Genomic DNA, 26,215 nt, shown 5'->3' with positions numbered 1-26,215 from the left:
TAGGCCTCAGTAAGCCTGTGTGTCAGTCACACCACACCTCTCAGGCACCAGAGCACATATGGGTCAAACTCTCGCATCTGGACCTGTTTGGCTGGGGTGTCTGATAATATTCTGTGCCAATAAGTGTACTGTAATCCATCCATCCAAAGCCTAATTTTGTCCCTCGCAGTAACTTATATCAATATTGAATTCTCTTTGAATTGTGTAATGAAAACATATGATTTTCAGTGAAAAAAATTGGGAATGACTTCATAATTCTATCCAGACTTGGGTATTTTTATACCAGGCACTTATAAGTGATGTCAACAGCCATATAACGGAACAACACTGCCTTCTGCTGGTGAAAAATAAAAACGCAAAATAGCTTTTTAGCTCAATATTCTCATTAACACCCTCCCAATAACAGTATGGTATTTTCCCTCAAGACTACAATTATTTGAGCCAAATAGATGTTCTTCTCACTACTGTCCCATTTCCAATCCCCTCCAAGGTTCCAGAACTAACACTTGTCTGTCGCTGTGGCTGGCCCCCAAAAAAGTGTTGCCATGGAAACACGGACAATGTAATTTTCGCCCGTGAGGGTCTGGCGGCGTTTCCCCCCTCTGTATTCTGTTTCCTTGGCCGTCTGTGAGTCTGTCTGCACATATCGGACTTCGTATCATGTTAACCAGGGCTCTAGGGCACACCTCACTAACCTGAGAGCAGACATGCTCCAATTGGAGAGAAAAAATCTGGATGAAAACCTATTATAAAAGACCAGAGAATGTTATTACGACCCAGAGCCATAGATGGATATGTACCCCCAGAGGGCCCAAGTCTGAGTCATGGTAATATCATGGTGAATTGAAAAGAAGCTTCAGCACACACGGGCGATCTTGATGCTCCATGAAATCTGTGAAGCTGTTGCGTCGAGATCCCCGCTGTGCTAATTTCTTTTCAATATAGTAGTTTTTTATCCAGGCACTTGGTAACTCAATAGCCAATAGATGTGTTATAGTTTCACAAATAAGCATCATGGTGAACAGAACGGACTTGCGAAACTACAGGTCGAAAAATATATTCCATCAATACATTTGTGAAATACCTTTTATTTCTTCCCTGGTTAACTTTCAAGACAAATACCAATAATCGGAGGCATCCAACTGAGCAAACCCTACTCCTGGAGACGAAATGGGTGAGCAGGCTTTTGCTCTATTATATCTCACCTGTTTCAGCCGATCAAGGGCCTAAGGAGCAGCTGATTACTACAATCAGGTGAGTTATAGGGCTTGAACAAAACCCTGCACAAGGGTAGCTCCTCAAGAGTGTTGGTCATGCCTGCTCTACAACTTGATGAAGGAAAACTCCACCCACAAATCTTCTGGTATTTGTTTCATTAGTCCATTGTTGACACGTTTTCCTGACCAGAAATCAAGGGGCGGCAGGTAGCCTAGTGGTTAGAGTGTTTGGCCAGTAACTGAAAGGTTGCTGGATCAAATCTCCAAGCTGACACGGTGAAGATCTGTTATTCTGCACCCGAACAAGGCAGTTCACCCACCGTTCCCCGGTAGGCTGTCGTTGTAAATAAGAATTTGTTCTTAACTGACTTACCTAGTTGAATAAAGATTCCGAGATATGTAACTTTCAAAATACAGAAATCATCCCTGTATGATTCATCTTGGAAAAAAGTCGAATGCATCATATGGGGATGATCTGTCATTTAGAAGTGACATATCTTGAAAACGTGATTGCTGACGAGCAAAATAGTTTTGAGACTTATGTCAACAATGGACAAATACCAAACTAGTTTCTGGGTGGAGTTTCTCTAAATCGATGTGTGTCATGGACAGATATACGGTACACTGTTAAGAGACGTAAATCAAAGTCACCAGAAAGCTTACGTTAATTAGAAGACAAAAAAAACAAGTCCGCGTGTTATAGATCTGAATTCCCATATCAAAACAGTCTTTTAGAGAAGATTAAAACAACTACTAGATGGTAGGAACACAGAAAACACACGCTCCTCTTTGCGTAAACATCTCTACCCAACGGGATAGAACCAAGCTAAGCATATCCTTGCGCGATTCTTTTTGTGTGTGTGTGTGTGTGTGATGAGAGTATTGCAATGCATATTGTGCAACTGCAGATACGAATCCGGTGAATTCTCCAATACCACCTCCATTAGCCCCAATCAACAGCGGGTTATTCACAACCCGATATCGAAGTACTTAGCACATGAAGTTATAAACCTGCTCTCTGTCACTGTGCATCTACTTGTTTCCCAGACTTATACTGTACACCAGAGTAGCCCTTGTGTAGCTGAAATAGTTCCAACACAGTTCATATCAGTCCCCAGGGTCTCCACTGCTAACCCGAGTCCTAGCTGTCACTCGATTTGTCAAACAGAGCGAACGTGGAAGAACACTTTGAAAAATGTCAAGTTTAGGACCGCCTCTTAACTATCACGTAGATGAGACCCACCCCACTGTCCATGACAGCCTCAGTCACAGCTAAAAACCTCCACAAACACTGTACAACATCTACTTTTTAAAAATTCATACAATCCCCATTATACAACAATCGTCTTTTTTCCTCTCTCCATAAACAAGCCCCAAATTCCCTGTGGTATGATTAAGGCATTTAAGTGTGTTCTAGTTTAGGGGCTGTGACCCACTCCCGCTGTATCAGCAGCAGCCACAGTGGAAGTCTGCGTTGGGGTCCAGCAGGAGGTTCTTGCGGTCGCAGTGCAGGCAGTCCAGGTGGTACCAGGCGTCGCAGTCGTCACACTGGACCCACTGCACCGTGTCCTGCTGGGGCAGGCGGCAGCGAGGCGCGGCACAGGGCTCCACCCCCTGGGATACCACCCCCTCCTCTTCGTCTTCTGAGGAGGACGAGGAGGAGCTCGAAGAGGAGGACGAGGAGGATGTGGAGGAAGAGGAGGAAGAGGAAGGAGGGGGAAGGGAGGGCCGCGGAGGAGGGTGCTTCCTTGGTCGGCCTCGCCGCTTGCTGGAGAGAGGAGAAAAGCAAGGTGTGAGTGTCACATTTGACTTTCAATATATTAACTCGATTTCACAAAAAAATATATAATTTGAGAATGTGAAGAGAGAACAGAGCATATATATGTACAGGGAAGGAAAATGTCAAATGAAAATAAATGACTATGATACGATAGAGAAATATCACTGCAGTTTGGATGCTGTCACATGAGGGCATTCTCACCCAGTGGTGACATGAAATCTGGCAAACTGCCCTGGCCGTGCTCTCTCCTCTTTGCAGATCCTAAGGGACGGGGACACCAGCGAGTAGCTCTCTCCTCCCACCACCATAGGGGAGTACACTGGGGAGCTGTGAGCCCGTCGCCTTCCCCTCCCAGAAGATGGCGGCGGAAAAATACTCTGCTGGCGAAACACAGAGACGTTCATATTTGGGCCAGTCCTTTGATGGTTTGGGTCGATCTCCCGCCTCTGATTGATGTTGAAGGATACGTGGTTGAGTTTGCCGTTAGCGACGATTGCGTGACCGTTTGCAATCGGTTTAGGCACAGGCTTCAGTTCGAACTGGCGTGGTACATCATGGTCTGTTTTGGCTAAAGAAGCGTGGAAACCCTCAGACTCAGACTTGTAGAGGCGTCTTCTCTTCGTCCCTCTCTGGCTGTCCTTCACGCTTCGGTGGTTCCTGGCCTCATCCGAGCTGTCATCCTCCAGAAGTACAGTGTGGGCTGACTTGCGCCTGCTCTTGGATGACGCCGGGAGTGACTTGGATGAGACCACAGAGGTAGTGGGCGGGAAGGGAGGAGGGGTGGAGGGCGGGACCAAGGATGTGAAAGGCGGGGAGGTGGAGTTTAGGTCTGTGATACTGCCATCACTCCTCTTAAATGTCCAAGGACTCCCATTGATCTTGCTCAGGCTTCCAATGGAATTCAGAATGACAGTCGCCCTGTTGATTGACCAAGTGGAGAGATCCAAGTTGGCCACCGCCTTGCGGTCCAGGCTCGTTCTGATTCGGTTCTTCAGGTCGGAGGAGAAGGTGCCGGCCTTGGGGATGGTGATGGCGTCAAAGTCCAACGGCCGCACGCTAACCTTCTGGAAGAGAAAGTAGAACTCTGGGCTCCCTCGCTCTGATTGGCAGCCGAAGGTGAGTGTGTCACCATCTGAGAGCTCCCATTGGACACTGGGCTGCAGACGGACCTCATTCACCCAGGTACCTGGCATGGGAAGGTGGGGGAGAAAGCTCATTAGATGAAAGGCTTGTAGAATAGAGATTAATGAGACCTAAGGAAACTAAACACAAGTGTGTGTAGTTCTAGAACATGTAGATATTTCTTTATAAATAAATGTAAAAAAAAGTGCACTGTAATCATGTGGGATGGTGTGGAACTCACCATGGCTGCTCCGGTCCTTTAGCTGCACCTTCCAGCCCCCCTCGGCCGCCCCCTCCACCTCCCTCTCAGCATGCAGCTCGGCGTGGATCCGGGACACGGACGTCGAGTCCAGGGTGACATCACACAGCTCTGCCGCACGGCCCAGCCGAAACACTGAGTGGGTCAGCGCCGGCCGGAACGTGTACAGGTCCTGGGCCAAATCTGTGGAGGACGAGCCGATTCTCAGCAGCTGGAAACACGGCTGGACTCCGGACAGCATGGCCACGACTCACCGATCCCCACCCCAGTCAGTAACAGCTACTTTCTTACATAGAGCTTTCCATGGCTTAAATAGCACTTAAGTCAGTAAATGTGATAAAAAGCTGTCTGTAATGCTGGTAAAGGCTTTGTTCTTAGTATGTGGTGTTGAATGAATTTGAACAGAGTAAACATTAAAACTCTTGTTTTAAAAGTTAAAACCTATATTGTATACAATCTATAACCTGCACGGTTAGTTGCTGAGTAACGTCATCTAAATATCAGTTGTAAATGCTAATGGTTACAGTTGACTAAGCTAACTAGTTCAGAAATGGACACTAAAAGGCTGGGGGCTAGAACTGGCAGCTTGAGGTAGTTCAATCTGAAAAGAAGAGGGAAATTCTAAGACAGCATGCCCATGATTCTCACCAAACTATATATTTAAAAGAAGAAGCAAAGTAATTTAAGCATATTTGTTCATTTCAGTCTCCTCCATCTCTCATAACCGAAGTTATTTGTAAGGATCATTTTTCTGTTAATAATGGAAAGTTAACAGTTGTACAGAAAGACTCATGTGAAGGCTAAATTACAGAGGAGGAACTTATTGACGCAATTAAAGCCTTTAAGTCCAGGAAAACTCCAGGTCTGGATGGCAACTCCAGGTCTACAACAAAATGTCACTTAGGGACCCCAAAAGGCTAGGGCCAGCTCTGACTGCATGGATTGGTATCGAGGTGGGTATGAGCCACTGTGGCCCCCTCATGATGAGTTCAGATTGTGGCCCCCACCACCATCAAAGTTGCCCATCCCTGCCCCATCTAGTGCATTCATCTGGATCTGAGAGAAGTCACATAAATTCAAAATATGCATCAAAATAGACTTTTATATGTAGTTGAACAGTAGTAGGTGCTACCTTGGCGTTATGATCACTCACAAATATGATGCACATTGTGATATGAAAAACTAAAATTGCATGTAGGTAGCTAAATAGCTAACGTTACTGGATGCCTGACAGACAGTGCTCGTGATTTGCTCGTGTAGCCCAAAGCTCGTGCCATACTATGGCACAGGGACAAAGCAGGGGACAGCAAGTGAATCACTTTTGTTAGCTAGCTAAATTACAACGACTATTTTTGCAAAGATGACTCTACAAATGTCAACAAACTGTAATATATCGTTACACCGATTAAGAGGCGCATATCATTAGGAACTCAAAATACACAACTAGGAAAAATTATTTCACAATCGAGGCGTAGACAGCTGGATAGTTCCTATAATCCACATTGAAAGTAATAACGTTACCTCCACAAACGTGGTTCGAATCTGGTGCACTTGAATTCTCTTCCACTGCCTAAATATGATGCTAACGGTGCCGATTGTCTAAAACTGTGGATATACTTTAGTATTTTGATCACTTTTGACTTATGTCCAATTTAATCGTCGTTCTTTGCTAAACAGAGGTTTTCGCGTTCTTTTCCCCAGGAAGTCCTTTGAAATTTGGCGCGCCAGCCGTGCTTTCTTGCGCGAAATTCCACGCCACTTCCGCCCGCCTCCGTGCTGTCACTCACAGCTATGGCACAGTTTTATGAAACTCAGTCACTGCACAGAGGTAGCTAGCTGCTACTTCATATGAAACTTTTAGTTAGTTAGTTTAGTTAGTTAGAACAGTGCACTGCAGCACCTGCTGTAACTACAGATTGTAGGCCTACTACACCAGATAATGTTATATAACCATTACTAAATGTTACCGGTTTTCCTATACAAAACTGCTCCATAGATCTTTCAACGAACCTGCATTTGGCGATAGGCCTACTCTCTTCGTTCTCTATTCTGGAAAAAATAAATGTCCCTGTCCAGTTGCAGGTGGTTCTACAAAAAAAAAAAAAAACTAAGAAAGGTTCGTCACCATCTTAGCTGCCGAGCATCTTTGCCGGAACTAGTCGTTTCTAGGCAACAGTGCAAGTAAAATAAAGATACATGCAAGAGGCATATCTCACTCGATACAAATCATGGATTTACTATTTGAGTTTTCTCTGGTGTTTGCAGAACCACCTGCAACTGGACACTGACATTTATAAGATACCTGTTTTCCTGCATCGAGAATGAAGACAGTATCGCCAAATGCAGGTTAATCGAAAAATTGTTGGTATAGTTTTGTATGTAGGCAAACCTGTAACGTCCAGTAATGGACAACAAAAATCTTTGCTTATATCACATCATCTGGTGTAACAATCTGTAGCCACACCTGCAGTAGGCCATATGTCTGCACATTACAGGAGGAAACTCGATTCACTTCCAGAATTTGACTTCATTATGGAAATTACTTTCCCAATCCTGCTACACCAAGAAGGTTCCCTAGTGAGTTTACCTCAGCTTAGTATTTTTGTTTCTTATATTGGAAGAATATATTGCAGACAAGGCACTGACACAAGACACAATAATGGCATCCTTTTCCATCGCTATCTCTTCAAAATCCTTTAATGGGCATTGCTCATTCATTACAGAAAAAAACAACATATAAAACAAATTCTGTGCATGATGCCAAAAGTATTACATTTTATAAATTGTTAATTATAGCATACAAGGGCATAGTTGTTTCTACATGATAGCGAAGTATTATAAAAGTCAATGATAATATAGCTAGGGAAACCAACAGTAAGAATTCTGGACTTAAACCTAGCAGACAAGTTTGGAAAGGCATTCATTTTAAATTAAACAAAACAATCAAATGCAATAATAACAACCAAGGTTAGCATGCATCGTTTAATTTGCAGAAGCAGTTTTCCTGAATATATCTGACATTTTCCCACCAAGGGATCTGAAATAAACCTGCCAGGTAGATAAAAACATTCAGTTGATTTCAACTATGTACTTCGGGCTAGTGAACTCAACCCTGAAGTAGGTAAACTGGACATATATTGCTGAATACTAAATACTACTGAGTCTTGTTTAAAGGATGCACATACATGGTAGGCTCAATAATGAATGGTCAAACTTTGTCGCCAAAATCACACATTCTTTTCCTGTATATAGCATAAAGTCACCCCAAGACTTACTCTCCCCCCTGGGTGACCATTTGCTTGCATACCATGTAGGCTGACATCAATATTAAGAAAATAGAATTTAATGCAGGTCTACAAAAAACTTGACCTCTCTTTCTAGCATTCCGGCACGTTTTCTCCCTTTATTCTTCATGTTTTCTCAAGACAAACCTTTCCTACGTCGTCACATCATAGTAATAAACTACTCATTCCAATGAACCTCAAAAAAAAGAAAGAAACTGGTACACTTGAAAATTGCAGAGCTGATTTTGTCATGGCTTTTGCGGGTCGAGGTGTACATTATTCCAGTCTTAGCCATAGTAATATTGACATTTGAGAATACCTCATTGACTGCATGAACAGACACCAACAGGATAGGACCTACAGTGCAATTTAAATAGTGCAGTATTCCTGCTGTCTCACAGGCAATATACAGGTCAGCATGCAGCAGTAGCTCTTGGGAATACTACAGCTATGACAGCAGTTATCTGCATAAGAAGAACAAAAATATTAGTTATAGTCGTGATACTACGAGTTTTGACGAAATGTTCAAGCGCGTCAAGCATTTTTTCCAAAAACATTCTCAGGTGCTGATACTATTGAAAAAAAAAATGAAAAAAAGGTGCTGATACTATCGCGTGATAGGTAGATGATATGTGATGCAACAGAGAGCGGAAGAGAAAGAGAGACAGAAAAATAGGCATTTTACTGCTATTACGTCTTCTCAGCCACTCAGTCTAAGGCGTCTCATATATTATGTGTATCAGTATCTATCTACTGTGAACTTAGTGAAAGGATAAAAGACGCAATTCAGGGATATAAAATGTTGCATAACTTTGCAGTAAGAAACAGTATTGGCGATGCACATGCAATATATCTAGGCTATATACAAGGGTGCTTGAAAGTGAGCTTTGGGTAATGTTTGTAAGGTATAGTATGTGTGTATGAATTGTAGATATACTTTTTTTTTACCCAGTTAAAAAATACAATAATAATTTTGGTGCTACAGCACAGATATTGCTCAAGATTCAATCAGAAGTCAATTAGCTAAAATAGGAATGGGTCAAATATACCTCCCCAGACCATGGATTCAGTAGCTTGTTACCTGATATGGAAGGGTTAGCTTTAAAGATTAGGTGGCTTTTACATTGTCTTTAGTCAACGTTGTTATCCATCCTAATCTAATCAGTGCAAATTCAGTACCAATTTAACACACATCTATAAAATTGTAATACTCCACAAAACCAAGATAATAGCCGATAGAATATCAACGATCAAGTAGCTACATCATATATGATTCATTTATACATAAGATATTTATGCTGTCCAGTATTCTTATGTTGCATTAAAAACAATTAAACCTTCATTTTAAACAAAAAAGCAAAGTAGAATTATACTTGTATTTTGCAGGTAGTATTATTTACAACAGCTGCAATAAAAAACAAAAACATTTTAAAACATTTTTGTTACACGGGGACTTTTTCTCATGTAATTATATTTGTGCTTTTTCTTTCTGACACCAATCATGTTTGACTTACTCTCTTGAGTTCCTCTCACGGACATCCTAAATCGGTTACAACACGAGGCAGCGATATTGCTAGCAGATGCTGTCCCCCACCAACTACTACACCATGTCCCAGAATGCCTGGGACTGTTACACCCCTTCATTACCTTTGCTTTGACATTTTTAACATGGTCAGCTATACACCCACCTATTATCGACATACAGAATGCCTTCGTTAATAATATGCAGTACCTGATTGGACTAGAGTTGAAACCAATGGGAGGCCTTAGTGGAATGGTTCGTCAGATGTTGTAATGGATGTAATAATATACTGTTTCTGAAGCAAATGGACTGAGGGTGGATGTCTTTGTAATGTATATTTGCAGCAAATGGACTGATGTTATCTGAATGGTCGGCGAACGGTTCTGTGTTTTTCCTGTTCAGATTGAACAGATTGAATAGATCTGGGTTAACAACTCGAATAGAACTTAAGACAATACAATCATCACGAAATTGAAGAAGTTCAGCAATCACGGTGCTGGATAAGAATGATGTTCTATTTTGCATTGTGACTTTGCCGCTTCGTTGTAGTGTAGTCATTCATCCTCGCCTATCTGGAATACGACGCGTTTGCAAAAGATGCTGCACTGAATTGAGATGAGGCAGCTACTGTTATTCGTTTAGAGGTTCTGGGTGGGACGTGTGGTTCAAATAAGTGACTCTGGCATTGTATATTGTGTTAAAAGAGAATGCGTAAAAACCTTCCCCCATAAAGACTGTGATGAATGCAGCAGCAAATACATTGGATCTTAATAATGGCTTTAATGGCTTTGTTGGCGCTCCAGTCTCACTCAGTAAGCAGTGTTTTCAGTCTGTCAGGAAAGTAAGTTGGCTTAATTGTTAGCATTTATCAATTCAGCATTCAGTTCATTTTGGCTAAAAGGGCCATGGAGTCAGGCAAAATAGGAATGAAAAAGGACATCATGCATGTAATTCCTTCTCCATAAGTCTGCCTTACTTACTTGCCTTTATTAAAGGGCAGCGATCCAAACGTTCAGGACCCTTCCAAAGGGATCATTGTCATGTCCCATCTGTCAGAGACGTTCTAGATGTCTCTGTTCCAAGGCTTGTTCTGCAGTGGCTGGGGTTCTAATGAGAAACGTGATGTGGAGGGGTTTAGAATGACCTGATGTGAAGTTCCCGTTGTATTAGTTCCAGGTCATTTGTTTTGCAAGATGAGGGATGTAGTAAACATTTACTGTGCTGGGATTATGTCATCAAAAGTGGCAGAGATTGGACACCTTGTTACATGCTCAGGGACACTACTAGCTTTCTTGCATAGCATGGTGTTATTCAATCTACTAGCTTGTGTCAGTTAGCAAGAATGATGTAAGAAGATCTTGGGGGTTTTAGCTCTCCAACTCTGCTATTCTATAGAGGCTATATGCTGAGACAAACGCTTTCTCTGAGTTGGTGCCAAAGCCTAATGCCATGCCTGTACTTTCTGTTAATAGTGTCTCTCTGGATGTAATGAAATTGTAGCGGTATAGGCCTATGTCAGATACCCTGGGTTTATGTTTGTCAGAAGCATTTTTTTTACAGAGATTAATTAAAAAATAAAGTTGTCTTTATTGGTCTTGTTAATCTAGTATTACAATGTTATTTGTAGAATGATTTGGTCTATTACCATATGTCATATATTTTGCTGCTATGTCTATGTCCCCACAAACAGCTGCTATGTCTATGTCCCCACATACAGCTGCTATGTCCCCACATACAGCTGCTATGTCTATGTCCCCACATACAGCTGCTATGTCTATGTCCCCACATACAGCTGCTATGTCTATGTCCCCACATACAGCTGCTATGTCTATGTCCCCACATACAGCTGCTATGTCTATGTCCCCACATACAGCTGCTATGTCTATGTCCCCACATACAGCTGCTATGTCTTTGTCCCCACATACAGCTGCTATGTCTATGTCCCCACATACAGCTGCTATGTCTTTGTCCCCACATACAGCTGCTATGTCTATGTCCCCACATACAGCTGCTATGTCTATGTCCCCACATACAGCTGCTATGTCTGTGTTCCCACATACAGCTGCTATGTCTTTGTCCCCACATACAGCTGCTATGTCTATGTCCCCACATACAGCTGCTATGTCTATGTCCCCACATACAGCTGCTATGTCTATGTCCCCACATACAGTACTGGTGGTAAGAGCATTCAATGCTAATAAGAAATATAGATCAAATATATTTTCGCTGTCAAAAATGTTTACATTTTTGTCATTAGAAGAATTCTGGGATTCATTTTTACAGGGGTATAAAAAAAGTTACTCAGATATCAATGTATTTTCATGAATCATCATAATGACTTTTCCCTTAGTCCACCAAGTTATCTTAGATATTATCTCTGTCTCTGGTTCTTAGGCCAAAGAGGCATGCATGCACTATGCAGTCATCAATACTATAAATTGCCTCTTGGGCCAGCTAAGGCTAAATCCTGGCTTTTAAGTCTAATTTAAATGCACGTGTAACAGGGGTCAGTCTGCTGCTAACAGCTTAGCTTCCTCCACTGTCCGACTGCCCCAAACTGGGCTCAAACCAGTGATCCTCTGCTTCGCAACACACGTGACCGCCCTGCGTGACAACGTTCCAACGTGCTGAGCCTCCCAAAAGGTATCAATTGGATGGCTCCATCCGCGACATTTCAAGCTAGCTGTGGAGTGAGCTTACGGTACGTTCTTAACTCCGTTACACATGCATTTCCTGTATGCACAGAATTAATGTATTCTAATGAGCTAGGGTCTTGTATTTTTTATTTAGGGATTAAGTCGAGTGCATTTAGACTGGCAATTTTTACACCAAGCATTTTTGTGTAGTTTTAGTTTATAAAAGCAGTGCTCAGGATTTGGGTTATGTCTGCGTGAGGGGGTGGGGGGTAATTGAGGCTGAAGAGTAAAGATTGTCAGGGTGTCCGGTGGTTTGCGCTCAGGTGGTGGTGCTCTCTGCAGTGGCATTGGGAACTGACGGGCTGATAGCTTTATCGGCTGCCTCAAGTGCTGCAGACAGCTCGGTGCCACTGGATGCCCTTTCTGGCGTGGTGACACCCATCAGGTCTTCTTCAGGGGCGTCGGCCTCAGACCGGGCCTGGGTCACGTAGCTGGGGCTCATGGCAGAGTCGGGGGTCCGGTTGGCACTCTGGTCTCCCTCGGGGATGATGGTGGCGGCCACACTGTCAGAGTTGTTGAGGAGCAGCTTGTGGGAGGTGAAGGTCTGGGGCACGTCCGTCTCACATTCGCTGTCCAACGGGAGGGTGGAGGAGTTGAACTCTACCCCCGAGTCGCTCATCTCCAGGAAGTTCTTGTCCGAGGAGAGAGTGTGGTAGCGACCTGCTTTGGATACCTCCAGACCCTGTGGGAGGAAAGTAACGTGGAACATGAATAATTCATTTCGTATGTGTCTGCAAATGTAGTCTAGGTACTGCTTGGCGTGGAGACGGGTTATTTTCAGCCTCTTATAGAAACATTACCCCAGCATTTCTGTTTGTTCATCTACAGTTAAAACATTTGCAATTAATAATGGTGGGATGTGTTTTCCTCTTGCACTTTAACATGCTCACCGGTAAGACCACTTCCCACCACATTATGTGTCCCCGAGCACTGCTTACCTTAATGGTGACCTCCGTGCTCTCTGTAGCATTGCTGTTGTCCCACGTAGACGTCAAAGTGGATTCCTCAGCGAACCGTGTATAGGCCTCTTGAACAACCTACCGACGACAACACACGAGGGTCGTCATTTTAGCAGGAATTCCGCGGCAAAGCACATTACAGTAGCAATCACAGGTTCACTTCACCATGTACGCTGCGAGTCATAACGATTACGGGTAAATAGGAGTTGGCACACAAAAAGCACATGTACTGCACGCAAAGCTCTTATATGGATTTATAAGATCATCGGGTGTATATATAGTGACACATTGAGAGACTGGAGTTGTTGGCTCGGAAATAACACCCTGGAAGTTTAGAGGAAAAGGCTTCAGGGAACCATCGTTCTCGAGGGACAGGGAATCGCATACTAGAGTGTGTCAGGAGAGAGATCGAGGTAGATCAATCGATTTTCATGTCGGAACACGCCGGAAACTGCTGTTGCGACCGCAAAGCCAATCAGACAAGCTGTCCAGGTTTGTCGCTTAGTCTCCAGAAATCTCTGGCTAAATCCATAATGAAGTGGAACATGAAGCCTCGCTGCATTTGAATAGTTTTGTCTAAACCTCCAGAGGGGACACCTTACAGGGGGATTAGAACAGTAGAGGCCCCTCACATCATGTCACAATATATTCAATACATGTCAATTATCTACGGTACACCACGCTCAAACACAAAAATGTATAGCATCAGGTGTACAGAAATGACACCGACACACACATAGACACAGACAAAGACGAACAAACATAGAAACGGCACACCTTTGACACAAATTCTGTTGGGCTAGTAGCTGATTAAGCAATACCCCCCCCCCCCCCAAAAAAAAATATTTAAAAAAATAAATAATAATTGTAATCAAGAATAAGATCTTACATGGATGTACAGTGCCGCGAACTTTGAATAATTACTACAGTGCTTGAATTGGCCCGGCTTCCCAAACCCAGATTAAGACAGTAACTGGACTAAAAATCACCCTCAACAGAGATTCTCCATTGAGCATACATTTTAGACCAGGAGTAATCTGTGTCCAGGAAACCCATCCAATGCACAATTCTCTTGATGCAGTAATTCATGTGTAGGTCTATACACTCACTCCACAGTATTCCAATACTAGAGAACACTAATTGCTATTATACCAGAGTGTACGGCTGTGATAATCTTAGTCCAGGTGGCAACTTAATCCATACTATACAGCCTAATCCCACATTATGTCTGTGTACTCTGCATGTACTGTATGTGTGCTACTAACTACGTGTAAAAATCCTGCAATTCACAACGTACCACAGCATATAATCAAGAAAACAAGTGGTAGATCTAGTCCAGTATCACCATCCCAATTAATATGTTAATCGCTACTGCCCCGATCTTAGACAAACGCACTGCAAATACACACACACACACACACACACATCAGCACATACTCACACAAACACATAAATACATGTTTACCTTGTAACTCCGCCTCCAACAACAATATATGTGCATGTGTGCTTGAAAATAGCTGAATCGTATTGGACGGCTGCATCTGTATGCTTATTTGCACTGAGGCTAGGACTGCAGTTATCATGAATAAGTAACTGCTGCAGTTATTTGTCCGTTTGGAGATTAGCGAAAGGAGGGAGGGGTGAGGAATGGATGGCACAGACAAATAATCACTGACGGTGGTAGGAGGCCCACACAGCATAGTGACGCTATGACCATCCCCTGAGCGTTAGTACAAACACCAATACAGATTCATCCACTTAACACTACGGAATGAAGCCAGAACACAGTTCTCTCACCAAGCAGAGGCTCCGTCGGAGGCTCCTTTAAGAGGGAGAAACGTAACGCAAAGGCAAAACGTTAACTAGATTTTCCCCCCAATTTGTAATTAGGCCGACATCTATTGTGTGGACCAATTGAGATTGAGATTAAGATGACTGGTGGACAATGGCAACATTGTGGGCTGCAGACAAAACACTTGAAATTACAACTATGATGGAATCTGCCATATGGAGAGAGTGATGACTGATGATATATGGGTGATCTCATTTTGTGTAATTCAAAGCACCACACATGCAGGAAGCCGACATTGGGCAGACTGGTTTTGTTCCTTGGTGAATTCCAGCAAATTAATCAAAGTAAATTAGGACCTGAAGTCTAATTAAAGCTAATTGTCTGAGGTTTATAGGTCAAGACTAAAGACGAACACAGGAACGCACACTGCTGGAGGAAAAGAGAGCGGGACAGGCAAAGGTACACACAAACACACACAAATACAGTTAGATGTACACTGGCATCTTTCGTTGACCATACTTAAAAGGATAGTGCAACATTTTACAAAATTCCGTACTGGTTACCTTACCCTGTAAGCAGTCTATGGACAAGGTATGACAGCAACCCATGCTTTGGTTTGATTGAACTTTTTAGCATTTGTGGCACAAATCCAATGCAAGTCAATGGGTACAACATTACAATTTTCCCACTTCATGTCCAAATCATCTCTCAGTAACTACATTCATTTTCAAAACCAATTTTAAGATACTTTAGGATGGATTGGACATGAAGAGCGGAAAATACTAATGTTGTTCCCATTGACTTGCATTGGGTTTGTGCCACTGATGCTAAAGGGTTAGCAGTTGAAACAGTGGAAAGGTAAACAAAACAATAGCATGAATTGCTGTCATACCTTGTCCATAGACTGCATACAGGGTAAGGAAGCCAATAGGTCATTCTGTAAAATGTCTCACTATCCCTTTAAGAGGTCTTACCATCACCATTATTTCTCTTACAATCACTTTGCAATCTGCGACTTGTGTAATAGGAATATGGCATTATCATTTTGGCATCATATTGAGCCATTGTCGCAGTGTGCGATGGTCTACGAGTATATTAGGCCTGGAATCATAGTAACAGGGTTCCAAAATACATAAAAATGGCCGATAATTGTTAGTAAATTAAGTGTTTCGACGTGAGAATAGCATACATATATGATAAAGCAGATGCTGTTTAACTATAGTACAGGGGTTGGATCATGGTGTCTTAACGTCCCCCCCCCGTTGAGGAGGTGTTAGGGTGAGTTACCTTCACGAATGCATCTCCATCCCCCTTGCCCGCCTGCTGGGCGATGAGGGCAATTTGCCGCGCCTTCTCCGCCCGACGGCGCACATTTATCAGGCAGGAGAGCAGACACACCAGCAAGAGGAGGACCAGGAAGCCCAGTAAGGAGAGGATTGCAACATACAGCGTGGGTAACTTATAGGCTAAAAGAGAGAGGAAAGAAGATAGAGAGAGGATGGAGAAAGGAAAGACATAAGGGTAAAGGATGGACAGGAATATGATAAGGAAGATAGGAGAAAGACAAGCAGGCAGAAAGGAACACAAGAAAATAGGAAAGATGGGTGAGAGGCGAATGTGGAGCGTTACAACATCAAAACAAGAGAGTGAAATATACAGTGTCATCGATGACAAGAAGAAGAAAGGGAAAGGAAAGACCATTAATAGAGGTGATAGATGGATCTATAGAATCCATAGACTCTAACCACTTCTGGGAAAATTGGAAAACACTAAACAAACAACAACACGAAGAATTATCTATCCAAAATGGAGATGTATGGGTAAACCACTTCTCCAATCTTTTTGGTTCTATAACAAAGAACAAAGAGCAAAAACATATAGATGATCAAATACAGATCTTAGAATCAACTATTAAAGACTACCAGAACCCACTGGATTCTCCAATTACATTGAATGAGTTACAGGACAAAATAAAAACCCTTCAACCCAAAAAGGCCTGTGGTGGTATCCTCAATGAAATGATCAAATATACAGACAACAAATTCCAATTGGCTATACTAAAACTCTTTAACATCATACTTAGCTCTGGCATCTTCCCCAATATTTGGAACCAAGGACTGATCACCCCAATCCACAAAAGTGGAGACAAATTTGACCCCAATAACTACCGTGGAATATGTGTCAACAGTAACCTTGGGAAAATCCTCTGCATTATTATTAACAGCAGACTCGTACATTTCCTCAATGAAAACAATGTACTGAGCAAATGTCAAATTGGCTTTTTACCAAATTACCGTACAACAGACCATGTATTCACCCTGCACACCCTAATTGACAACCAAACAAACCAAAACAAAGGCAAAGTCTTCTCATGCTTTGTTGATTTCAAAAAAGCCTTCGACTCAATCTGGCATGAGGGTCTGCTATACAAACTGATGGAAAGTGGTGTTGGGGTAAAACATACGACATTATAAAATCCATGTACACAAACAACAAGTGTGCGGTTAAAATTGGCAAAAAACACACATTTCTTCACACAGGGTCGTGGGGTTAGACAGGGATGCAGCTTAAGCCCCACCCTCTTCAACATATATATCAACGAATTGGCACGGACACTAGAAAAGTCTGCAGCACCCGGCCTCCCCCTGCTAGAATCCGAAGTCAAATGTCTGCTGTTTGCTGATGATCTGGTGCTTCTGTCACCAACCAAGGAGGGCCTACAGCAGCACCTAGATCTTATGCACAGATTCTGTCAGACCTGGGCCCTGACAGTAAATCTCAGTAAGACCAAAATAATGGTGTTCCAAAAAAGTTCCAGTCACCAGGACCACAAATACAAATTCCATCTAGACACTGTTGCCCTAGAGCACACAAAAAACTATACATACCTTGGCCTAAACATCAGCGCCACAGGTAACTTCCACAAAGCTGTGAACGATCTGAGAGACAAGGCAAGAAGGGCATTCTATGCCATCAAAAGAAACATAAATTTCCCATTGCCCTTTATGATTGTGAGGTCTGGGGTCCGCTCACCAACCAAGACTTCACAAAATGGGACAAACACCAAATTGAGACTCTGCACGCAGAATTCTGCAAAAATATCCTCCGTGTACAACGTAAAACACCAAATAATGCATGCAGAGCAGAATTAGGCCGATACCCACTAATTATCAAAATCCAGAAAAGAGCCGTTAAATTCTACAACCACCTAAAAGGAAGCGATTCACAAACCTTCCATAACAAAGCCATCACCTACAGAGAGATGAACCTGGAGAAGAGTCCCCTAAGCAAGCTGGTCCTGGGGCTCTGTTCACAAACACAAACACACCCTACAGAGCCCCAGGACAACAGCACAATTAGACCCAACCAAATCATGAGAAAACAAAAAGATAATTACTTAACACATTGGAAAGAATTAACAAAAAAACAGAGCAAACTAGAATGCTATTTGGCCCTACACAGAGAGTACACAGTGGCAGAATACCTGACCACTGTGACTGACCCAAAATTAAGGAAAGCTTTGACTATGGTCCTAATCCAGGCACTTGTTATCTCCCGTCTGGATTACTGCAACTCGCTGTTGGCTGGGCTCCCTGCCTGTGCCATTAAACCCCTACAACTCATCCAGAACGCCGCAGCCCGTCTGGTGTTCAACCTTCCCAAGTTCTCTCACGTCACCCCGCTCCTCCGCTCTCTCCACTGGCTTCCAGTTGAAGCTCGCATCCGCTACAAGACCATGGTGCTTGCCTACGGAGCTGTGAGGGGAACGGCACCTCAGTACCTCCAGGCTCTGATCAGGCCCTACACCCAAACAAGGGCACTGCGTTCATCCACCTCTGGCCTGCTCGCCTCCCTACCACTGAAGAAGTACAGTTCCCGCTCAGCCCAGTCAAAACTGTTCGCTGCTCTGGCCCCCCAATGGTGGAACAAACTCCCTCACGACGCCAGGACAGCGGAGTCAATCACCACCTTCCGGAGACACCTGAAACCCCACCTCTTTAAGGAATACCTAGGATAGGATAAAGTAATCCTTCTCACCCCCCTTAAAATACTTAGATGCACTATTGTAAAGTGGCTGTTCCACTGGATGTCATAAGGTGAAAGCACCAATTTGTAAGTCGCTCTGGATAAGAGCGTCTGCTAAATGACTTAAATGTAAATGTAACTATGTACAGACTCAGTGAGCATAGCCTTGCTATTGAGAAAGGCCGCCGTAGGCAGACATGGCTCTCAAGAGAAGACAGGCTATGTGCTCACTGCCCACAAAATGAGGTGGAAACTGAGCTGCACTTCCTAACCTCCTGCCCAATGTATGACCATATTAGAGAGACATATTTCCCCCAGATTACACAGATCCACAAAGAATTCGAAAACAAATCCAATTTTGAAAAACTCCCATATCTTTTGGGTGAAATTCCACAGTGTGCCATCACAGCAGCAATATTTGTGACCTGTTGCCACGAGAAAAGGGCAACCAGTGAAGAACAAACACCATTGTAAATACAACCCATATTTATGCTTATTCATTTTATCTTGTGTCCTTTAACTATTTGTACATTGTATATATATATATAATATGACATTTGTAATGTCTTTACTGTTTTGAAACTTCTGTATGTGTAATGTTTACTGTTAATTTTGGTTGTTTTTCACTTTATATATTCACTTTGTATGTTGTCTACCTCACTTGCTTTGGCAATGTTAACACATGTTTCCCATGCCAATAAAGCCCTTGAATTGAATTGAATCTATATGTTAAAGCCCTAGTCTCCTCCCTGACCCACGGTTTACCTTCCACCTCCAGGTAGATGTTGGTCACAGGGAACCCCAACAGGTCTGTCACTCTGAAGAGCCCCATGTCACTAACCCGGACCCTCTCCAGAATGCACACGGAGCCTTCTACAGTCAGCCTGCCGTCCAGTGAAGGGTCCAACGGCACCACCAGCTCTCCTTGCTCTAGTATGACCCGGTCCTTACGGTCCCAGTCTGGAGTGTACATGAGGTTGACTTTGGTGTGGTCCACAAACAGGTTGATCTTCAAAGTACTGCCATATGATAGGTGGACGAAGTTCTGGTGCTCTTTGGAACAAAGTGGAAAGAGAAAAGGTTGTCAAATAATTCTGGTTGCTCTTATTTTGACTTGTGTCTTCAAGCTTTGTCAATCCTATTTTACCCACACCACTAACCACAATTTCAACCCCCCTAGATCAAGCATTATCTCCCTCTGACATTGACCACTGCCTCTCGGCCAATGTCTTCCTCATCTCACCTTTCACGTTCAGGCATGACCTCCTCCTGACTTTCCCATCGCGGTCCAGTACGGTGAAGCTTCCCTCATCTGTCCCCCGCACCATGCCTAGAGTCACCCTTTTCTCGGACACACTCAGACGACCCTTGTACTCTTCTGGGGGGGTGGAAGTCTGGTTGAGCAATACCACTGCCGGGGGCTCCGTGGTCTGATTGGCCTGAGCTTGACTGGACCTGAACTCCAGGGTGATAGGGCCCAAGATGTCACTGAGTGGGATGTGGTATGTCTCACCGTACTTGACCACCTGCTCCAGCGCGCAATCTGCCAGAGAGCACACAACAGCACAGCACTATCACTCAGGGCTCTTTGGGAGTATTTTCTTCCTATACAGTTGCATTCGCATCAGAACAATGATCGTAATCGATTGCAGACCAAATGCAACTACGTCAATAATGCAAAGAAACATTCATTTCGATTGACGTCTGCCTCTGAGGGTTACACAGTTGGCGCAGAGTTAGGATACAACCTTAGATAGTGAGTGTGTTGGATAAACAGTGGTTTTAAGAAGTATAGAAACAAGTCGATTTGCAACGTTGAGAAGAAAAGTTTGAAGAATTAGAAGAGCTGAAGATGAATGAACTGTGCAGCAAGAAGAAGAACAGTACCCCTGACGATGAGGATGATGTGTTTGACATCGGCAGGCGCCTCGGTGTTCTTGATCACGTACATGCCCTCGTTCTCCTCCCCCACATCCTCCAGGATGAGGTGCTTGAGGGAGTTGAGCTGGGCCTGGTGGCCCACCACCCGCCCATCCCTCATCAGGACCACCTCGGCGGTGCGGTTGGAGGCGGGCTTGAACAGAACATCAGTGCTGACTAGGGATGGGAGTGGGATATGCACATCCTCGCCGAAAAAAGCTATCTTGTGTTCTTCTTTGACTGAAGAGAGAGAATGTAAAAGAGGTAGAGATTGACAAGGGTATGCAGAGTTTAAGGAACAATATGTCAGAATCAGGGTAAAGTTACTGGTGGTATTCATACTTCATCTTCAGGTGTTGACAGTCCCTGAAAAAAATCAGTAGATCATGCGTGACTTTACCTTTCAGAGATGCAGTCAGAACTGTAAAGTAAAAGATAGGTTTATTTTAGCATTTCTTTACGTTCTTTGTCAATGTTTACAAAGATCCTTCAAGAAGTTAGAAATCATTTGTACTACTGGATGAGAAACTACTAAACTTGGCAAATATCACAAAACGTTTGCAATGTAAACGGCCTACATTCTCACTGCAAAAATAGAACTGCTGTCAACATCAAACCCTCCATAAATTAGTGAGGGGAAAAAAAGAGGAGCAGATAATAAATGACTCATAAATGATAAATAATAAAACCATTTTGTACTCATTTGAATCAAATCTGATATAATCATGTGACTGTGTCAAACATTCTTTATGCTCTTTCAGCCTCTCAACCTAAATCACTGGTGACTAATCCGCCAATATGCTTACCAGTGCAGAACACGGCTCCAAACACGGCAACACCAATTGTTTTCATCTTGATTGAATCTCTGAAAACACATAATACATTTTTCTTTTTTTTTACAGCAGGATATTCCTTATCTAAATATGGATTTAATTATTGTACATGCATGCACAGTATACAAATACCTTTCAAACTAAATTGTAGAGATACAGTATGAAGATTAAGAAAACATCATATGGAAGAGTTTAAATCTGGACATGCAGAGCTCAAATGTAATAATCTACTCCTAGTCAATTCTACTGTAACTGGGAGTCTGCCATGGTAATGACATCATTTCCTGAGGTTAATTAACAGGAGTGGTGTGTAGTTCCTCCGGGCATTAGTCAGCTCTTTTGTGTGATGAGGCTGACCACTATTAGACTAGAGTGGACATGAGCCTAGGCTTGAGCCACCATTCTGCCTACAGCGACAGGAGATGGGGAGTAGGAGAGGGGGAGGATCTAAGTGGCTCCAAGGATCCTGGTGTACAACCATGAAAGAACACAGAGTGCTGTTTAATAAGCATTGCCTCTTTCAGTGGCATAAATGAAGAAATTACAGAACTGTCTATTTGCATCTCATATTCGGGACACAGGCTGAAAAGGCAATGGGTTTCCAATGGGTTGGAAACATGATGTGTACACTAAAAACTAGGGGTTCAACAAGAGTTCTTCTAAGATCCTCAAAGTTCTTTGAAGAACCTTAGGGTTCTTGGGATTGAAAATGGCCCAAATGAGGAGGTGGGGTTCATTGAGGAACCTCCTTAGTTGGTGGGGGTTCTTGCAGGAACCTAACAGCCCAGATGAAACATTTGGATTCAAGGTTGAAAGGACAGCAGGCACAGGTACTCAATTTAAGGTAAGGTCTGTATGATCTAAATTCATATTGTTTTATGATAATACCATCTATCTTTTCATATTTGTGCAAATCTTTCTAAAACAGAAAAAGGACACAATTCAATGGATATCAATCAACAAAGAGGTAAGAATATGTGGGCTATAAGAATATGTTGACGGCTAGCTGTATTGGGTGCAGATGACTGAACTGCTCACTTTTGTGTCTGTGTCTTCAGGTATATAGAGGAGGAGGCACATACAGGTATGTCATTTGGTATTGGTATGTTATGCAGATCACATGCACCAGCTTCCTCCCTTACCTCTTCATGAAATATCCCATAGGCCTCTACATTATGGACAAGATGTGCGTATGAAAACCATTATCAAAACAGTTTTTTCATTCACATCTACCACAAAAACCAAGGTATGAATACTGTCGTATGCATGTTTTGTTAATCATCTGTATAATTACTCTTTTTTTGGATTCACAGACTTCACCCTCCCTACAACTCTGATGAATATAACAGGAAACATGTTCGATCACCATGCACTGCAAAATCATTCTGGCTATGGATACGGAGAACATCAACACATTAACATCAACACGCCAGAGGATAAACCCATTGGACTTGGGTCTCTTCTGGGATTTTACCTCATATTGATTTTTTTTTATTTTGCCTTGCCTCTAAAATCATAATTAACACTGACAACTAAAATATTGTGTTATTGTTATGCATATTGTTATTGTTAATAATAATAATAGGTGAGGGGAAGTAGTTCAGAAATGAACCCCAAAAGGTTCTCAAATGGTTCTTCGAGGATCCATTAAAAGGGGTTCTTTGAAGAACCCTTTCAAACTTTTCGGGTAGCCTTCCACAAGCTTCCCACAATAAGTTGGGTGAATTTTGGCCCATTCCTCCTGATAGAGCTGGTGTAACTGAGTCAGGTTTGTAGGCCTCCTTGCTCGCACACATTTTTTCAGTTCTGCCCACAAATGTTCTATGGGATTGAGGTCAGGGCTTTGTGATGGCCACTCCAATACCTCGACTTTGTTGTCCTTAAACCATTTTGCCACAACTTTGGAAGTATGCTTGGGGTCATTGTCCATTTGGAAGACCCATTTGCGACCAAGCTTTAACTTCCTGACTGATGTCTTGAGATGTTGCTTCAATATATCCACATAATTTTCCCCTCCTCATGATGCCATCTATTTTGTGAAGTGCACCAGTCCCTCCTGCAGCAAAGCACCTCCACAGCATGATGCTGCCACACCCGTGCTTCACGGTTGGGATAGTGTTCTTCGGCTTGCACGCCTCCCCCTTTTTCCTCCAAACATAACGATGGTCATTATGGCCAAACAGTTCTATTTTGTTTCATCAGACCAGAAGACATTTCTTTAAAAAGTACAATATTTGTCCCCATGTGCAGTTGCGAACCGTAGTCTGGCTTTTTTATGGCGCTTTTGGAGCAGTGGCTTCTTCCTTGCTGAGCGGCCTTTCAGGTTATGTTGATATAGGACTCATTTTACTGTGGGTATAGATACTTTTGTACCTGTTTCCTCCAGCATCTTCACAAGGTCTTTTGCTGTTGTTCTGGGATTGATTTGCACTTTTTGCACTAAAGTACGTTCATCTCTAGGAGACAGAACACTTCTCCTTCCTGAGCGGTATGACAGCTGCCTGGTCCCTTGGTGTTTATACTTGCGTACAATTGTTTGTACAGATGAACGTGGTACCTTCAGATGTTTGGAAATAGCTCCCAAGGATGAACCAGACTTGTGGAGGTCTACAATTTTCTTTCTGAGGTCTTGGCTGAGTTCTTTTGATTTTCCCATGATGTCAAGCAAAGAGGCACTGAGATTGAAGGTAGGCCTTGAAATACATCCACAGGTACACCTCCAATTGACTCAAATGATGTCAATTAGCCTATCAGAAGATTCTAAAGGCATGACATCATTTTCTGGAATTTTCCAAGTTGTTTAAAGGCACAGTCAATTTAGTGTATGTAAACTTCTGACCCGCTGGAACTGAATTATAAGTGAAATAATCTGTCTGTAAACAATTGTTGGAAAAATGACTTGTGTCATGCACAAAGTAGATGTTCTAACCGACTTGCCAAAACTATAGTTTGTTTACAAGAAATGTGTGGATTGGTTGAAAAACGAGTTTTAATGACTCCAACCAAAGTGTATGTAAACTTCCGACTTCAACTGTATCTCTTCAGTTTGACATCCCGTGTCGCTCTTCCGCACATACCCGCGCGCGCGGCATCTTTTTTTTTTTCTTCTATCGCTCGGCGGTAAAACAGTGTGCAGTCTGTACACCCGTGGTGCGACAAGGGCGTGTCACGCTTCGCTGCATGGGCTGTCCCAACATGATAAAACATAGCTTTGGTAATGATGAGGAATATACTGCACTGAGGAATTTGGAAGACCTGGGGAGACCCCTTCTCGTTCCAGCTACGATTTCTGTCATCCATGTGGATTTTGGCAACGCTCGCACTCTCTTTTTTTGCGCGCATCACACGCGCACAAAGGCTCGCTTTCTCGCGTTCCCCGTTCACCCCTTCGCACGAGACCAAGTGCCATTGAAAAACCTGTATTCTCTCTTCAGTACATTGAGTATGTGACCAGATCAAACACTTACTTAGCGACTATGCAAAATGTGCCATCTGTCGTTCCCATTAATTACGTAGCCTAACGATTGGGTGTCCTGGCAGGATGTCCACGCATGAACGCATTGGGCAGGACGTCAAACAAATATTGAAGAATAACCAATTTCACATTCAACTACTTACCATTCGTTCATCAATTACATAAACGATTGAGGGGGAGGGTGGATCAAATGTAATAGGCTTATGATTTGTCTTTTTTATTCACAGACCTATAATAAACTGCACCTTTGATGGGGAGAAGAATAGCCTAGAAAAAACGAACCCTCCTCATATTGTCTGTTCTGGTGTTCATTGTAAGGATATAGGCTAGAATCTGAAGGTGCAGAGACGCCGTTTAAGCTTTCGAAATAGCATAAATAGCCTATGAAATGCTGCCTGGTGCCCAACAATAGTCATTGTCCCCGTTTCAAATGTTCTATTATTAGCCTTTGTTTATGGGAAGTGCTTTACTTTACATGTAAAATAATCATGAGATTTTATGTTTTGTAGGTGAAGATGACGGTAATTACTGTCCTCCTACCCGTCTCTGCTGCATTACCGGTCTCACGCCCTAAATGACCCATATTAGATATAGCTGTTAGACATGCATAAAAAACAACCAGATAACCTGCCAGCAAACGAAAAAACTGCAAAATTTAACCCATACATTTCTCGGTGAAATAAAAAACCAGTAGAACTGAGTAGATATAGATGCATCATAATTGCTGGTAATTACCTTTCAGACAGGCTTGGATCCGAAAACAGCAAATGGGATTTACGGGGTACAGAAAGTAAGGTTTTCTACAAAATGCTGTTTTTTTCTTCTTAATATCTTCCCCCTCTCCCTCACCCCCAACCCGTCAAAGAAAGGGACTTCAATGGTGTTACGAATCGGGATTATCTGGAGAGTTTCGGTAGCTGTCGGCTTGTGGTCTGTTAATGATCGGTGGAGCTCGTGCCATTTCGTTAGAATCCGGATGGTCGGCTCTGGAATGCCGCCACTCATATTCATGTGGGATTATGATATGATATGACTTCACATCTTGTTTGCCTTGATGTTTGATGAAATAACAAATATAACACATTTATTGCAGGAAAGTACCAACAAATTGAATATATATATAAAAAAATATAATTTTACAACTTTAGATATCCTGTAGGCTACAATATCTCACGCATAGGTGGGTTAGTTACAGTGGTGACTAATGAATTAAACACATTCAAAATGGCCCTCCATTCACAACCTAATTAGTTTTTCATTTATCTGCTTTGACTCTTTCCCCCCCTTCTCCTTCTCCTGAGTTCTTTCCCCACTGGTGGTGAACTGTTTG

The 26,215-nt window shown here is 42.8% G+C and overlaps 2 protein-coding genes across 2 annotated transcripts; both read right to left on the bottom strand.

Moving 5' to 3' along the window:
- Positions 1-1,068: 1,068 nt before the first annotated feature.
- LOC115131624 (transcription factor 19-like) lies at positions 1,069-6,122 on the bottom strand. The gene is made up of 4 exons (XM_029663473.2): positions 5,900-6,122; positions 4,361-4,979; positions 3,199-4,183; positions 1,069-2,985 (listed from the first exon to the last, which is right to left on the bottom strand). Exons 2-4 carry the CDS (start codon positions 4,617-4,619, stop codon positions 2,664-2,666), a joined length of 1,566 nt encoding a protein of 521 aa, XP_029519333.1. The 5' UTR covers positions 4,620-4,979; positions 5,900-6,122; the 3' UTR covers positions 1,069-2,663.
- Positions 6,123-7,057: 935 nt separating this feature from the next.
- On the bottom strand, positions 7,058-25,734 carry LOC115131623 (uncharacterized). The gene is made up of 9 exons (XM_065020492.1): positions 25,621-25,734; positions 21,384-21,442; positions 20,978-20,998; positions 20,545-20,817; positions 19,901-20,200; positions 19,423-19,710; positions 15,919-16,097; positions 12,819-12,917; positions 7,058-12,562 (listed from the first exon to the last, which is right to left on the bottom strand). The coding sequence occupies exons 2-9, from the start codon at positions 21,427-21,429 to the stop codon at positions 12,140-12,142; spliced, it is 1,629 nt and encodes a 542-aa protein (XP_064876564.1). The 5' UTR covers positions 21,430-21,442; positions 25,621-25,734; the 3' UTR covers positions 7,058-12,139.
- Positions 25,735-26,215: the final 481 nt, after the last annotated feature.

This window comes from Oncorhynchus nerka, linkage group LG7 (assembly GCF_034236695.1).
Source record: "Oncorhynchus nerka isolate Pitt River linkage group LG7, Oner_Uvic_2.0, whole genome shotgun sequence".
In the NCBI taxonomy this organism is placed as follows: domain Eukaryota; kingdom Metazoa; phylum Chordata; class Actinopteri; order Salmoniformes; family Salmonidae; genus Oncorhynchus; species Oncorhynchus nerka.
The sequence above is the reverse complement of the archived record's forward strand: the minus strand, read 5'-3'. Positions and strand labels throughout refer to the sequence as shown.